The sequence below is a fragment of the Calonectris borealis genome, chromosome 21, assembly GCF_964195595.1.
Source record: "Calonectris borealis chromosome 21, bCalBor7.hap1.2, whole genome shotgun sequence".
Lineage (NCBI taxonomy): Eukaryota > Metazoa > Chordata > Aves > Procellariiformes > Procellariidae > Calonectris > Calonectris borealis.
The window spans coordinates 10,663,141-10,680,351 of record NC_134332.1 but is presented as its reverse complement, the minus strand read 5'-3'; the positions used below and the strand labels follow the sequence as shown (position 1 = coordinate 10,680,351).

Genomic DNA, 17,211 nt, shown 5'->3' with positions numbered 1-17,211 from the left:
ATACGGAAATCTCTCAGGTGCTACAGTAATCACCCCTTCACTAACAGAGAAGAATCTGTCTGCTAAGAACTTATTTCTAATAGGAAATTCCAATTTCTGAAAAGTAACTAGCTTGGGATTCAAACCAGGGCCTTGCTTGCTCTCATACTGCCTTCTTTGTGTTGTCTGTGAGGATGATGAATAGGCCTAGTATGATTAATTTTTAATAAGAATCTAATTTGGACAGTCCAATTTCCAGCACAGCATATTTTTGGTGGTTTAATCAGGTTTTCACCTTTTGGATACCTCTTAGGCATAGACATGAATATTCTAGTCTTTGTCCTGTCAAATCTTATAGCCCATTACATGCATTTTTTTCAAAAGTCTATATTCATTAAGCCTGTGTGTCCTCATGAAAGGCAAACCTGCAACTGGATCAGATTTTCATACCATTAGACATCATATTCTCCTCTTGCTATTGACTGTAAATGGTTAACATGTTTTTAAAGATAATTTCCTTCTGTCAAGCTAAGTACACAGAAATATCTCATTTCATATGAACTAATTTTCCTACATGACTGACTTTTCTAAGTCTGGACAAGCCGCCTCATAATGAGAATTTGAAAGAATATAGTTGAGGCGATTGTGGAGAATTTGAAAATGACTGTCAGGAATTTCCTTGAAGATCAAGAAACCATCTGCTTTCTTCAACACAGTCAAGCTGCTGAAAAACAGACTGACTCTGGATTACTATTCCCCCTTTCCCCACTGTCCTATCTTCATCTGCCATGTGTAAGTTTTGATGGACTAGAAGGCCTGAATAATATCCAAGCCTTCTAGAACATCAAAAAATGGACTATAGAGTGATGGAGAAAATAATTTCCTTTCCAGCTAAATGGAAAGAGTTAAGTATGAGATCTATGAGGCCAATGATTGTTAAAATGCAGGACTTCAAAAGCAGGTTGCTGTTGCATCTTTAACAATAGTCCCCAGAAAGCATTATCTTTTTTGAAAAGGTGCTGCTGTAGCAGAGCAGAAGGAGCCTGAGGCATGAACAACAGACATGGGAATGGGAGGCAGATTGCCCTGGCTGATTGCAGAGGTTCTTTATTACTTTCTGCCCTAGTAGACGGTGATTGGCACTTCGTACGTACAACTAGAGTCATGGTAGGGTATGTTTAGTTGTGGAAGTTTAAGATTAAACAAATATCTTTCTGGGATGCTGACTTTAACAACATGTGAACCAGAGAGAATCCCCTAGTATGCAGAGTAATGTCGCGTCAGGGGAAGATTATTCTTTAATTGTAAAAAGACTAGGGCATAAATCCTGCTTACCTTCTTTGCACATCTAGGCCTGCTGATCTACTTGGACCTATTAATCCACACGCCGTTTATGTAAACCTGATCTCCATTGTGGCGTTTTATCCCTCAAAGTGACCTATTTTGAGGAAGGATCTTTCACTGAGTTAGTGTGACACTTGACCACGAGAAAAATCCTAGTCTATATAATTAATCTTGAATTTGTGCTGTAGTTAGTAGGAAGGCTTTTAGCAGTGTGATTCTCAATGAAATAAATAACTGGATAGGATGGAGGCAGGAGTCCTTCAGGCCTTGGGAACGTCGCCGCTAGCAGAGCTGCGCCTCGTGTGGGTCAGCAGCCTAACGTAGCTGCAGCGGATGGTGCTGTCCGAAAATCACGATGATCTGACTGGTGCTCAGCCTTTTCCCACATGCTAATTTTTTCTCTTTCATTCTGCAGTGCCAGGACTGATGGTGGTAATTAATTGTTTTTTCTTGTTAGCTCATATCCTCAGGCTTCTTAAAGTCATTCTCCAGTTGTTGCTGGCGAGCCACAGGCCTGTGTAAAACTGTAAAACCAGATCACCCACTTCGTTCAGCACGCGTCTGGCTGAATGGAGAGAATAGCAGGTCTGGTGCCATAAAACATGTGAATGCAAGAAAAGAGTGATCTGTACTGTGACATCCCTCCATTTTGAAAAGAAGAGATTTTAAGTGCTTTATTCTTCCAAATCCCATGACTAGCTGATAAACTTGTTAGTCTGCATCCTGCGTTTTCTTTAGCTGCATTCTTCGTTAGGGCTCCCTGTGCCAGTGCTGTTAGGAGTTTCATGAGCTACAGTCCTTCAGCATCTATTCATTGAAACCTTTTATAGTTGCATTTTGGTAAATTACAATTTGTGCTCTAACAGTTTCTTTCCTCCTAAATATTTGTGGATGCAGTGCTACTATATTTACACCCTTAAGGACTTTATCTACACGCAGAGAACAGCGATAGAGCTGGGGGAGCTACAGAGGCTTCCTCGCTAGGGTCCTGTTGCTTTACCATGAACTTAAAGGGCTGCCCGAGAAGGTAATGCGGCAGTTCATTTTCCACTGCTTGCTCAGTCCTTCACCTCCAAACTAGTTGCCGATTAATACTACTTCCCTTGGGTTTTCTTTTTGTCCTTGGTATGTGCCAGTTGGATCACTACATTCACACTCACTTGCCAAACAGCTTCCGATAGCAGTGAGCACCACTGGTGCTGATGGGATTTGGAGAGACGGCAGATGGGTTTCAGTCAGCCCATACCTCATGTAGCTGCTCTTTTCCTCCTATGCTTCTGAAGACTGAGACATGTTAACTCACTGGTTTAAACACGCTCATATTCTTTCCTTGCTACATGTTGTAAAACATGCCATATTTTATGAATAGTTCTTAAAATTCATCTAAGATAATTCTAAACCCTTCCTGACTTCCTTTCTTTCTCAATTTCACCTCTACTAATTGAGGCATCCAACTCTCTGCAGTTCTTACTTTTGCTATACAAGTAATAAATAAACTAAGATTTATTTAGGCAGTGGGAGATACGCATGTAACATGAAAGATCTGATATTCAGCAGATGTGTCAGGCCCTTACAGTGACCTAGTTACTGTCTTCCTGATTTTTTTTTCGTCCTCAAATAAAATGCATTGAAGCTTGCAAAGTTTAGGTTTGCTTCTTGGGAATGTGAGCTTTGTAGGCAATTTAGATGGTGTAATTGCTCTTTTATCTGATGTAAAAAGATTCACTAATTATATTGATTGTTTTTTTTTTGAGAGAGAGAGAGAGGGAGTGAGTTTTGAGTGAATATATGCTGTTTACAAAAGTGCAGATTTGAATCTGCAGTTAGTTATTGGTGCCATGTTTAATTCTGACTCACTATATCCAGTTGGGAATGACATTAGCCTCCAAACATTCCCTGCTAAGTGAATGTATCAGTTTAACATGTTCAAAGGCCAAAACAACCTTATTACAATAATCATGTTTTGGACTGCCAACTATTAGTGGTCTGTTCCAGGTGAGATTATCTAATTTTCTCACAGATGAAATAACTGATTCTTTAGGAAAGAAGAATGGGCATTTTCCTTTTTTTTTTTTATTTTTACTTCTTTATGTAACTCCCATGAGTTTGTTAAAACCAAAAACTCCAAAGATATTTATTGTTGCTTCCAAGAAGCTAGTTTCTATTAAAAAACCAGCTAGTTGTCTGTTACAGTGCCAAGCCCTGTTTATGCCCCAAATCAAGCTGCTGATGTCAGTATGTAGAAATGACAGTGGGATTGAGAAAAAAGTTCAGATTCAACTGCCTTTTGAATTTGAGACATTTGGATCTAGATCTGAGTTTTAGAACTTTTTTTTCCTTTTTATTTTTCTCATCTTCTGTGTGAGAGGATGCAGATACCTCTATAATCGTACAATTCTCTATAATTTACTTTTGTGTTTCATCTTACTAAGGCCACATCTGGGATTCTGTAGGCAGTTGGGTTCTGACAAACCACGGATACTTCCCCATCACTGTTGTTATAATTTTTATTTGTGGTAAACCATTTTCCTTATACGCCCCAAGAATCTAGGGCACAGTGTGGAAAAAAATCTCAAGATATGGGTATAATGGCTTATACTGTACTCATGGATATCTACAAAGCAGCGAGAGAACTGGATACTCGAGTATCGAGGTACGTGCTGCTGTAAACAATACAGAAATAGGTCATATAGTCCTCTGGCGACATTCTTACAAAGTATTAAAGTTGACTTCAACAAACAGAGATCTTTCATGGCAAGGCACTACAAACAATAGAAAGAAAATGATACTGAAAGGTACTGGTTTGCTAAGCTTTTCTTTTTTTTTTTTTCTTTTTTTATTTCTTTTCCTCCTTTCTCCTTTTTCTTGCTGTTTCTGTGTCTTGATGATCTTTATACATGCTCAGAGAGTGTTCGTAGTGTCAAAATTTCTTACCTGCTATTTCCTTTCTAGTGGGGGGATCTCCCATCACCCCACACATCATAAGTTCAATTGTCAATGTTTTCCAGAATGATTCTATTAATTTAACTTGTTAGCAGTAAGGAGTATTTCACACAACTTTTTAAGAAATCCGCAAACGGGAAGCATTTCTCTGTGAAAGAAGTGAAATGTATCTTGTATAGTGACTTTTCTAAGCATTTTTGCATATTAAAATGCATTATGCTGCGTAGATATTGGTGTTGGCTGTTTGTGAGCTCATACACTAGAGCGCACTGTGTTTCACACTGAACCAGCACAGCAGTGGTGAACATCTGAACGCAGATGTGCACTAGCTTGAGGAAACGACAGGCCAGGCATAGAGTGCTTTGTAGATTTACCCAAAGTTTTGATTTGCTACTAGACACCATCAAATTCTCCTCCAACTTTCCTCGCTTTCCTGATTTCACACTAGGTACATCTAAAGAAAGCATCTGAATTGTCATGTGTTATGAACAGATCTTCCTAAAACAAATCAAAGCCACTGAGAAGAGTTGTTGAAATCATGATAGAATTTTCTTTATCTTGCATTGGATAGAAAGGTAATAATTGCATGCCAGGCCTGAGGGGAGTTCTGGTATAATTTAGAAAACATTTCATTTTGGAGAATGGTGGTAGATAGCAACTGAGGCATAAACTCTATGCTTTGTTTAGTAAATTTGTGGTATTTGCTTAATATCTGTACATGGCTCAATATTCCCTAGTTTTACTAACACTGGATATCTGATTGTGAAAAATATTCAGTGGTGGAAAAAGGTATTATCAGTGCCAAATTTCTACTTTATCTTTCCTTCTTCCAGTATTGTTTGTCTACATTCATACCTCAATAATGCCTTTCTTTAGGTTAATGATTGTCTTTGTCAGTAATTGTTCAAAATGCAGCATGGAAGTTTAACTTTGCAGTTTCACACACATTAGTGACTAATAAAATGGATCTCATGAGTTATACAGCATTTCATTCTGTAAATTGGTACATAAATTAAAAAGAAGTTCCTGAAATCATTTATACAATGGCTTGTTAAATGAAATGATGTTTTATCTGTACTAGTAATTCCCTACTCATGCTTTTTTGTTTGTCTTTGTGCTTGTCAGTACTGTTTATCTTCTACCTTTTTTGCACGGTGTTTACTACTATAGTGATGTGATCATGTTATTTTTATGTATTTTTGTTTATGAATGCAATTTGTTGGCTTTCATAGTATCAGTCCTTCTTCCCCCCCAATTAGTATCTTTCAAGTGTAATTCTTTTCCTTCTAGGTTCGTATGATGAAAGACAGCGATCCATCCTGGAAGCCCACTTTTATTGTAAAACCTGATGGAGGGTGCCAGGGGGATGGAATCTACCTCATTAAAGACCCAAGTGACATCAGACTGACAGGAAGCATCCAGAGCCGGCCAGCTGTGGTCCAGGAATATATTTGCAAACCACTGCTTGTCGACAAACTGAAATTTGATATTCGTCTTTATGTCTTACTGAAATCTTTAGAACCCTTAGAGATTTATATAGCCAAAGATGGACTTTCTAGATTTTGTACAGAGCCCTATCAAGAACCCACTCTAAAAAATTTGCACCAGGTTTTTATGCACTTAACCAACTATTCACTAAATATCCATAGTGGGAATTTTATCCATTCTGACAATGTAAACACTGGCAGCAAGAGGACTTTTTCAAGCATTCTGTGCAGACTGTCTTCCAGAGGAGCTGATGTCAAAAAGCTGTGGTCAGATATAATTTCACTGGTGATTAAAACAATTATTGCACTGACACCAGAACTGAAAGTTTACTATCAGTCTGACATACCAGCAGGAAAGCCTGGGCCAACTTGCTTCCAGGTAGGTTGGAATTTCTGCCAGGAATGCAGTTATTTCTGTGTATTAATTTTCTGGATGTTTAATTCCTTTTCTAAAAGCTTTCTCTAGTTATGTTGCTGATCACTGGTTGGATGTAGTGCATCCGTTGAATAGCATTGTGTGAGCTCAGAGCTTAGGTTCTCCTCACCCAAGTTTTACCTTACAAATCTCAGTCTCCTGACCTATGTTACTACTAGCCGTAAACATATATGGAGAATTTCAAATGGGTACCAGTCATTAATAGCAGTATTCACTCCAGTTTCCATCTTCTAGATGTTGTAACTATGAAGCTTTGCAGCTTCCTAACAGCAGCTATTATGATGGCAATTTTAAGACCCACTTGTTGTAGGTGTCCATGTTGACAGATGCAGTATTTAGAGATGGGGGTAGTGTGAAAGTAGCCATTAGTATGAAAGACAAATGGTTTCAGTAATTATTCAGCAATATAGTATATTTCTCAGTTATTTCTCTTTTGTCCTTCAAATGTTTCTTTCTCGTGAATATTGACATTTGGATGACCATTGCATTCTCTAGAAGAACACTGTGAGTAGAATGGAAGTAATACGTTACTTGTTATGCACAGATTTTAGGGTTTGACATTCTGCTGATGAAAAACTTGAAGCCCATGTTACTAGAAGTAAATGCAAACCCCAGCATGAGAATAGAACATGAGCAAGAGGTAAGACCTCTCAACATGATAATGATACTGGAATGAAATTGTTTACGTTTGGTTTTCTGGTCTTTTTCCTTGTTTGAAAGATGAGAGCTGTCTGCTAATATGAAATCTCCAAGGTCCTCTGTAATTTTCTGCTTTGAAATCATTGCTAATCTTATACACTGGAAATACGACTTATTGGAATTGTGAAAGCTCTCCATCATCTTTGTCATAAATGCATTTATTCATCATCCCCTACAGTTGACTTAATTGTGTTTAGGGGATTGCTAATAATTTTTTCATGTTTGTATACATAATATAAATAGTAACATTGGCAACAATCTTTTTTTTTTTTTTTTAATATTTCAATTTAGTAGAGAAACTTGCCAAAAATTGTTGTAATATCATACTGAAAATGTTAAGGTATTTGTGTATTATTTAAGAAGTATTTTCTAATCTATCATTGTGTATTTAAAGCATGTGACATGCATGAAGTTTGAGCAAATGTGGAATAAATAATCCTTAGTTCTGAATAATTGTATCCCTTTGTAATTTGAAGCTTTCTCCTGGAGTATTTGAAAATGTCCCAAGCCCTGTTGATGAAGAAGTGAAAGTAGCTGTTATCAGAGATACTCTTCGTCTAGTGGACCCTCAGAAAAAAAAGAGAAAAGATGTCCAGTAAGTGTGGTGACTTTGTTTTTTGCATTAGTGCCTTGCAATAATTATAAAAGTGAAATATTTTTTCCCAATTATGTTAGTTTCTCCAGGACAATGAGTTCCCGACTGTCTGTGTGACCCCTTTTACATCCACGGTGTTCACTCTTTCAGAAAAGCTTGTAGGATATTAATTGCTGTGGTACAAAAAGAGTACTCGGATTTGTGGATCTGCCAGGGGAAGGTCAAGGAAAAAACCAATTCATTATACTTTCCGTTGAGTAGCAGCAATTCCACCAAATGGCATTTTCGCAGCTCGGCACTGACCACTTCACATGCTCCTTTCTTCTGGGAATGGCAGAAGTCTGGAAGGAGCCATGCAAGTGCTCTAGCTCAAGGAATTGAAAAGGTCTACAAACTGACAGTAAATCAGGCTTTATCAGTTCCCCTGGAACATCTTTTCTTTGATTCAGAACTGGTGCAAACAATTTAGTAACTCAGGTTTGTTTATTTGTACTTTTACTTGAGGCCTCTCTTATTCAAAACAGTCATGAGAGATAAATTTGTGTATTAATTTGCTTTAAAGTCTCAAATTGAATGAATTGCCCCATTGGAGCTGAAAAGTATGAATATTGTATTTAGAAATTGCTTCCTTGATCTGTGATAATAAACATAGTTAAATCTATGATCTAGAAATGAGAGGAACTGCCTGAAGCAGCTTGCACAGAAATGCTTGTGGTGGGATCAGGCTGAGAGAAATAGTATCTTCTTTTTTGATGAAACACCTTGTTTTAAGCAGTTCCTTGGAGACATGAAAGGAAGATTTTTTTTTTTTTTTTTTTTTGTCCCTGGAATTTTTTTCCTCCATACTAGAATATCGATTTTGTTCTTCTGGCACTTAGTGGCAAGCTTAAATATGTTATTCACGTTCTATAATGATTTCAAGGGCAAACTTGCTGTCCTTTTGTAGACAGTCCTTTTGTAGACAGTCCCATGAACAAGACATGACTGATAATACTTACAAGTTCTGTATTATTGTAATATTATTATAAGATCAAACTATTCTTTTGGAGGCAGTGCCACGCACAGAGGTTGCTGTGGGCAGTATATAGAATGTCTTGCAAAGCAATCTATACTGTGTGTTGCTTGTACTTAACCTTCACCCTTAAGATTACTTCAGTGCATGGAGCTGAGAAAAGATCATTTTTCAACCTGTAATTATGTATTCGTGTCTCTTTTTTTTTTTATGCTGAAGTTATGTCAGGCATTCATTAACTACATATTAGATATGGAAAAAAGGTAAATGATAATTACAAATAAATTCCTGAGAACACTGGTGTCTGTGGAACACTCATTCAGCTGAGGATTCTTCTGTGATACATTTTGAGTACTAAATAATTTATAACAGGATTAGTCAGTGACGAGATAAACATTGGCTCTTCACAGCAAGAATTCATCAGTGATGAAGCTTTTTTTTCAGGATAATCTGGTTAACAGAGCATCTTGTTGATGAATATCTACGTGTCTTCACCATAAGTCAATCCCATTTCTTGCTGCAAAGGGCAACATCCTGATAACATTTTCTGTGGATATGGAGGAACTCATGTGTGACAACTGCCCACCTGTTCAGCTGAGATTTACCCCTTCTACTTCCAAGTACTTTTTATTGAACTGGGGATGGTGCATGGAACTTCTTGAGAGAGACATGATCTTACTGTGCGCCTCAAGTAACGGACCTCATTCTGATCACCTATGGAGATTTACACCAAAGTAAAGGCATTTGAGAGAGGAACTGAGCACCAGTTACTTTTGCCTCGTCTTCGCTAGCAAAGGTTTTGCAATGCTTTTGCTTTGCGTCCTGCCTCTCACTTGTTTCAGTGCATTTCAACCAGTTCTAACTTGTGCTCCCACATTCTCTCTCCAAACGCTCCTACCAGTAACTGCAGAGAAATGGCATCATTCCTCTGTTTGCAGGACAAAGATAACTAAATAATTGACTGGAGATAGAAAGCTGGATAGCAGTTCACCTATTCGTGGTAATACTTTTGCTAGTCTAATTGCGCCTGGCAGCAGGGAAAGCGAAATTTGGCCTATTAATAGGAAAAAAAATCTGAAAGAATTCCTGTTCTGACAGCTAACTGGCAGCAAACACTGTAGACTCTAGTTTTGATGCTAATTAAGTAATGGACATTAATCTAAGTCAAGTTTTAACAATATATGTAACACTGAGTTTGAACACACAGGGGAAATACTGAGAAGTCTGAGCTGCATCTCAGATAAATATTCTGCTGTGGAGATGGATTTGATTTCCCTCTAATTATGTCCCAGATTAAAATAAATGAAGCATCTAAATGAAAGTGAGTTTTAGAAGTCATCCTGAAGTACTTCATTATCAGGAAAGATCAATAGCTCAGAAATTTTTTTAGTTTCATTTTTCCTCATCTTTATGGACTTCTGATTATTTTTTTCCTCTTTCCTTTCATGTGACATATAATATTGAAATAAAAGTTAAGTTGAATAAGATCAGTTTATCACGCCATACATATCTCTTAATTTTTCCAACACAATTCCAGTCTTTACATGCACCAATCACTAGTAATTATCTTGGCACTTCCAATAATTAGTCATTGAAAATCTGCAGTGATACAAGTTCAAATGAATGTACTTAAATATACTTAGTGGCTATTGTCCCACAGTATGACCGATCTTTTCTTAGTTTTAAGAATTTGTCCTGGCCATTTAAGTACTGAGGTATGCAGTTAATATTTTGTGCATGTAACATGTTTAAACAGAAACTTTAAATTCATGCAAAGATTTTCTTTTTTTTTTTTTTAAATAGAGGAAATATCTTCTGTTGTGGAGATGAGGGAAGGCTTTGTGTTATTCTGTGATGCAAAGACCATAAGGAATTGAATAAAAAGTGACACAGGCACATGTGAGGCTTTTGGGAGGGATGAGCGGGCTGGGTACTGCACAGCGCCTGCTTTTCCCTGACGTTACGCGTGCCCTGCCGGACAAACCCCATGTACCTCGTATGCAGAAGACCTTCTCTGCATGTCAAGACTCTGAAGGCAGTAGGTATCTGTGTAAGGGTTAATGTCCTGCTTTGCTGCATTAATTTCCTTGCTGCTTCCAAATCCTCTGTTAGGGCAGTTGTAGCCAAAGTCTGATGACAGCAGAGTTTTCAAGCAACTATTAATAGAGAGATTTGGAGCCATGTACTGCTCTGCAGGGTGAAGATGTATGTCAACGGCTCGGAGCCTCTCAAGAGGAGAAGCTGAAAGCGGCTCTGCGGGTTACTTTGTTAGGCTGTTTTCTAGCCATTCTGTAACCCAGAGGGCGAGTGGTGGCTGGCTCTGCCTGACCAAGTAGAGTCTGGGTAGCCCTTTCTGAAATTAAAGGCGGCAGCTAGTCAACTGCACGTTGTATGTTTTTGTTTTATTTTTTTGCTCTTCTTTGGGGGGAAAAAAAAAATCCAGCTAAAAATGCATGATTATAAAAAGAGACTTTTCTGATTCCCCCCGCCCCCAATGGAACTTTGCAGGAGCCAAAATGTAGAGCCTTTTTTGCCCTAGCTGTCGTTCCTAGACTAGTCCTATTTTCCTTAGGCATCCTTAATTTGCAACTCAAGTTTCACTCATAATTAAGAAATTAAAACATTTAATAAAATAATATGGAAGATACTAACTCTTTGCTTTTGTTTGTGTGGCAGTATTGTTTTTATGGATTTTAAGGCTTGAGTAGATCATTACAATCATCCAGGCTGATGACGTGCTGGAACAAACACAATCATTTGTGGCTGAGCTGTTTTCTTGGAAAGACAGAATTTTAAACTCCCCTGTAAATCTGTTAAATATTATCAAACAAAGCTGACTTTCTTCTGCCATTACTATAGAGTGAATTCAGGGGGTGGTGATGGCCAGAAATACTGACTTCTGTTCTGAACATCTGTCACTGCTAATTTCAGAATTATCGTGGTGGTTTTTCCAGCTTACATTTTTTCAGCAATGGTAGCTCTTTTGACTTGAATTTATGATCTAGTGAAGACATTCAGTACCAGATTAGCCAGCTGGTCACTGTATCATCAGGAGGGAGCTTTCCTCCACGAGTGAGAAATCTAATGTAAAAAAAGAAAAAGAGGGGGAGGAAACATAGTTTCTTTTTACTTAACATATTCAAAGCATCGTGTGTAGCAGGGGTGGTACATGTCCCTTCACAGGATTACAGTATGCATTTTTGTCCAAGTTTGTAATAGGCAACATGGTCAGAAAGCTTGGCTACACCGACTTGAAGAGTGAAATCCTTGTCACATACTAGTATAGGGTAAGGGACTGAACTGTGCTCCATAATGTTTCGACAAAGAAACTTGTATAAAGCTTGTATAGCATTAAATTTGCTCGGGATTTACTTCTTGCAGCAGAGATGCTGTTCACAGCCTGCTGAAGGTGGGAGAAGACTTGAGCTAAAGGAAATTTGCACAATTAAATGAATGGTCTAATGACACTGAACAACATTTAAAGTAAATCAACGTTACTTATGTAAACAGCAGTTTAATTAAGATAATCAGTGATGCAAATCATTGTTTATGTTGTGCCTCCAACAGAAAATCCATTTTAAAAGGCTTCGCAAACTTCTGTTTTTTTGTGCCTAATTTTGAATCTTTATAGTAGTAAAAGGTTTTTGTTTCAGTGTTTGTTTAATTATTAGCAATTTATTTGTCTCAAAATTGCATTAGATTTGAGCAAAAAGGAGTCCAGTCTTGTATGCAAATACTGTATATTCTCTACTGGATGTTAGATGTAAATTGTTTGACTGGTAGTATAATTGCAAGCCGTGAGTATCTGCTCATGGGTCTGCTCTATATGTCTTAAGAATATCATTTATATCATCTCGTCAATGTTAATGACCTGCTTTCCTGTCCTGTCAAAAATATTTGTGCCCTAGTTTATTAATGCTAATTAATCCAGTGATAATAAGACACTTCTTTATATTTTTGTTGCTGTTGTTTATTCTGTGTCCCAGTATGATCTCTTGCATTTACATGCCTAATTTCTTACATATTTCAAGACAGAAAATAAGCATTTTATTCTTCTGACAAAGAAAGCACAGTATTATGACATACTTGTCATTAGAAAGATGAGTTGCTTATGGAATAAAATCTGCTTTTTACTTGCTAGAGATAATGAAGGTGCAGCCCCCTGAGTAATATAATGACTTTTATTCAGCACTGAAATAGCCATTGACAGAAGAAAGAATTGAAACATTTTGGAAATGAAATATAATTTAATCTATGGCTATTACAAAAACAATCAATTCATTGTGCCCACAAAAATGAGTGCTTTTGTTTTATTACCTATTATGGTATTGCTGTTTCATTGCTAGTTTATCTTTTCTTGGGTGCTATTCTCTGTACATACCACTTCAGTGTTTTTCTATTTGAATTCAGCCTTGAAATGTATTTGTGATGTTCTGATTATTTTTTTCTTCGTTTAAAAATATGTCAGGTATGATTCTTTTCTCTGGATTCTGTGGCTCTAGCAAATGTCAAATATGATTAACTAATTTTCTGAGCATGAGGAACCCCAATGTGGTCTCTTTCAAATTTTTGCAAGATCAGCATGCAAACACTGGCTAATGTCACTCTGTTCAGAGAGCACCCTGTAAATATTAATGTATGTCAGTTTGACTTTTTAGCTCTAAGTGTTATGTAGTTAGGAAGAAATTCCAGTCAAGGTTTTGTAGAACTTACTGCAGAAAAGATCTTACTCTTTTCTTGCACAAAACAAGATGGTTCACTTTTTCTACTGTGTGGGTTACACATCTTTCTCACTTTAAATTATTTCTTTGTCTGATACAGGACAAAATTAGTAGTTTCTAGGAGGAGAATACGTGATCTGATTAAATGAAAACATGAATTAATTTCTGGACATTCTACTTAGGTACTTTCCGCCTTAAATGTAACTTATGTTAAAGTGGCAGCTTCTTTAGGAGATGTCTCCCGCTGTGCTAGTGACCTAGTGACCTGTGCTGGTGATGGGTCTAACCTTGTCTACTAAACTGCAAGAGGAATCTGGGTCTTTACTTCAACAGGCCTTTTGGTAATGTTTCTCTTTTGCATGTTTCAAAGACATTTTCCAAATCCTAATGCTATTCTTAATTTCTTGATATTGAGGAGCAATTTTGTACTTCCTTAAAGAAGGAAAAAAGTCAGGAAATCACCTGTGCAGCTGTATTCCATTTATTTCCCAGAAATTTTTTGTTCAGTTTCATAACCTCCCCTGATGTTTGTGTTATGTTTAATGGAAATGTGAAAATATACTGTGCAAAGATGTCTCGAGAGTATGATTATCCTAGATTTTGATGATGATAAAGTCATTCTTGCCATTGATTACTGTACATATTCTAAGGTTATGATTGTGTGACAGGGGTGGTTTAAGAGGGTCAGAAACTCAGTGCACATACATACAGAGAGACTGAATGGGAGAATACTGGTGTTGCATTATCACTGATCAGAAAATAATGACTTCTTCAGTCTTGTTGTAATGTATCTTAGTTTCCGCTTCTGTGAGTATTACGTTCCACAGGGATTCATTATTCAGGGTTGTCAGTACCTTTTGCATTATATGGGGTGAGGTTAGTGCTTATAAAAATCAGTATGTAATAAACCTAGCTATGGTAGTATCAGTATTTTGGTTTCCATTTGCTAATTGGCTTTATGAGCTGACTGCTAGAGCTTTAGGTTGATTCCTGTATGCCTTTGCTATCACTTGGAAGTCTGGTCAGGTTTTCAGCTATTCAAATGCTTCTCAAGCACCACCTCTTCATTCCAAGCCTTATTTCTGCCGAGAGTGTATAAACTCCTATCTGTGGCTTTCTTGAGATTGATCTTTCTACTCCGGTTCATTTTGGAGGCCGACACAATTTTTCCCTCCATCAGTCAAAATGACCCAGCATTCATATTCAGGATCATTCTGCCAAAGCCCTTTGAAAGTACATTGAATTAGACCCTCTCTCTTTCTAGAGGGCTTTTTGGTTTATTCCTTCATCAGGCAATCTGCCAACTTCAGTATCAATTCTCGTCTGCTACATTAGCTGGTGTGGCTTTTGATGAGTTAGACATGCGAGGGAGACTTTTAAACGTGATGTTTGTCAATGTTACTTCAGTTCAGATTAGTGAAATGTTAACTTTGTTTTTCTGTAGTTGGGGAGTATTTATTTCTACTGCTATTTCTCATGCTGCTGAAGAAGAACTAGCCTCAACTGTTCAGTTTTGTGAAGCAAATGTTACAGGTGCCTTGATCTTTGCCCTCCGTTCTTGCTTTTCCAATTATTTATCTGCTTCATCCTTAAGAGCTTTTAACCTTTCTCCTCTTGATTAGGATAGGCCCTGTTGGAAATTTCACAAACTACAATGTGAGACATCCCTCCATGAAGGGAAGGGATGGATCTGGTAGTGCTTGACTCACAGAATAGTTCTACGTTGGTTTTAAGAGCCACTTAGAGGAAAGCACCACGAGAGTGTTTACTACAGCAACAGAAAATACAATACTGAGTGCAGAACAGTGGCAAATAATTTGAATGTGCTGTGGCAGCAGTCCTAACATAGAAAAGAAAATAAAATCTGCTGATAGAAAGAAGCTCAGATCTTTTAGTTTATAACTGTCTCTATTTCACATGTAATCTGAAATGTTTTAATGGACTAAAAAATGTGTAAATACACAAGCAATAATAATGTGTCTTCAAAAATAGCTAAAACCATATCCCTAGCATAGATACAGTAGGAATTCAGTAATTCACTTCAATGTTTTTCTCTTATCAAACCATTACAGGAAAAGTTGGTTTTGTGAAAATAACTCTGGACTAGAACATAAAAGATGCAATTTCCATTCCTGATTCAGCCAGTTTACTCAGTGACTTTTAGACAAAACTTTCTGTGAAAAGAGGATGATGCCGTGTTTCTCCCATGCATTGCCGGTCTTTCTAAATTACAGTGTTCAGGGTATGGCCTGTTGTTATGCTTAGTAGTATATGAGGTCAGTTTATGTATTGTTGTTACATAAAAATATTACAGAAAAGCTTCAGTTTTCTTCTGTGGAAGACCCTAGGTCTGATTCTACACTCTTCAGTAAATATCCCTGGTGGTTACTAAGGTTTGCAAAGTATTCTTCAGTTTTGCCAACCTGATTGTCATTAGTCATCTCTTTATCTTTTACTTGCTCCCGTACAGAGTGCTTAGAGTCATTGCATTTTCTATACAATATCATAACTTGGTGCATAGTGTGCTATTTGAATATTCAGGATATTAGGATTTAAAAAAGGGTTTTTCTCAGTGTCATTCTTTGATGGTGTTATTTTCATCTTCTCATTTTTACAGTCCTTTGCTAATAAAACAGAGAACTTATGGAATATCATAGGAATGCACACAAACACAGCACTAAGTAACCCCATGCTTGACAACAGATTAATTTATGATTATTCACATTTTAACCTTCACCATTGCAAAAAGTGCTGTTGTTCATAGTCCAGTTTTGCAAGTTGGTCTGTGGTTGCTCATATATTGTATTCTAAGCACTAACGTCTTGAATGTAAAGACTGTATTTTAACTGCCACATAAAGTGAATTCAGTCTTACTTTGAATCTCTTGAAATGACCCCGTTTTGAGGGACAGCTGGAAGTGCTTAGAATGTACTAAGCAAGCAAGCTGATGACAGGCCCAGTTAATTTAAAAATTTTAATGGACAAGAATTTATATGGGTTGCAGAATTTTAAAAGGTTTTGTTTTCAGCACTGTGAAATTAATTGGTCCAAAACCGTATATGCTTTTGCAGTAATTGGCGTGCTGCAGTGCCCCTAGCTCCGGTGTGAACCGAAGTCTGGTTTTATGTTATCAAATTGCAAATGGAGACCAGTTTGTCCAATTAGACTTGAATCACAATATTTTGAGATGCAGCTAATCTAATTACGTTTTTATTGACATCTCTTTTCTTTCTTTTTGCTCTCTAAAATTTCTAGTGAGCAATAGGGGAAGGATTGAAAATAAGCTGAGCAATGTGACCTGTCAAGAGCATTTCCATAAAATCTGAACTTTCCAAACATTCTAATATATCAAAACGTGCTATAGCAATTACATCTCTTGGATATTGACACTGTATTACATTTTAAGTTGATCATTAAGAAGTCTTTTTGCTTTCTTTTCTCTTATGATGATTTTTAAATGAAAAGAAAACCTTTGTGATAAAATACAGAGACAAGGAAGGTTTTATCAGAATATGTCACTTTCCTCTAGTCTTTGTAGTGCAGCCGCAAAAGTTGCTGTAATCTTCAAGGTTTGCCCAAGAAGAAGGGAGGTCAGGAATAAAGTGGGGTGGCTGCTCAGTCTCCTTCCAAATGGCATAAAAATGAATGTGGAGGCAGTGGGTCTAAATACATCTTTGAATTCAGTTATTTGATTAGAGATTATAAGTCTTAATGGTAATAGAATCTGGCCTAAGGCACGCTGTATTTTGCATCCCTCATAACCAGCAGTAATGACTGGGGCAAGAGGAGTCCCATTGACTTCACTGAGCCGTAATAAAAAGCCTGATAGCAAGGCTTTGCAGCGCTCAGTGGCTGTTCAAGCCTCGTTCCGTAACTGACAGCATAGATGTTGGAGCTCCTTTGGTGTGTGCTCCTGCTTTGACTGAATTCTAACGAAGTAAGCTGCTTTTGTGTTGTTTTGACTTTGGTTTTCTTTTAAACATAAACTCAGCAAT

The 17,211-nt window shown here is 37.3% G+C and overlaps 1 protein-coding gene across 5 annotated transcripts in view; it reads left to right on the top strand.

The window, feature by feature from the left end:
- TTLL11 (tubulin tyrosine ligase like 11) overlaps nt 1–17,211 on the top strand; it is a 54,015-nt gene that overhangs the window by 11,930 nt on the left and 24,874 nt on the right. For all 5 annotated transcript variants that reach the window (XM_075170786.1, XM_075170788.1, XM_075170789.1 and 2 more), the window contains 3 exons: nt 5,557–6,132; nt 6,734–6,829; nt 7,365–7,483. In XM_075170786.1, the coding sequence (XP_075026887.1) occupies nt 5,557–6,132; nt 6,734–6,829; nt 7,365–7,483 (791 nt within the window). The remainder of the gene's footprint in view (nt 1–5,556; nt 6,133–6,733; nt 6,830–7,364; nt 7,484–17,211) is intronic.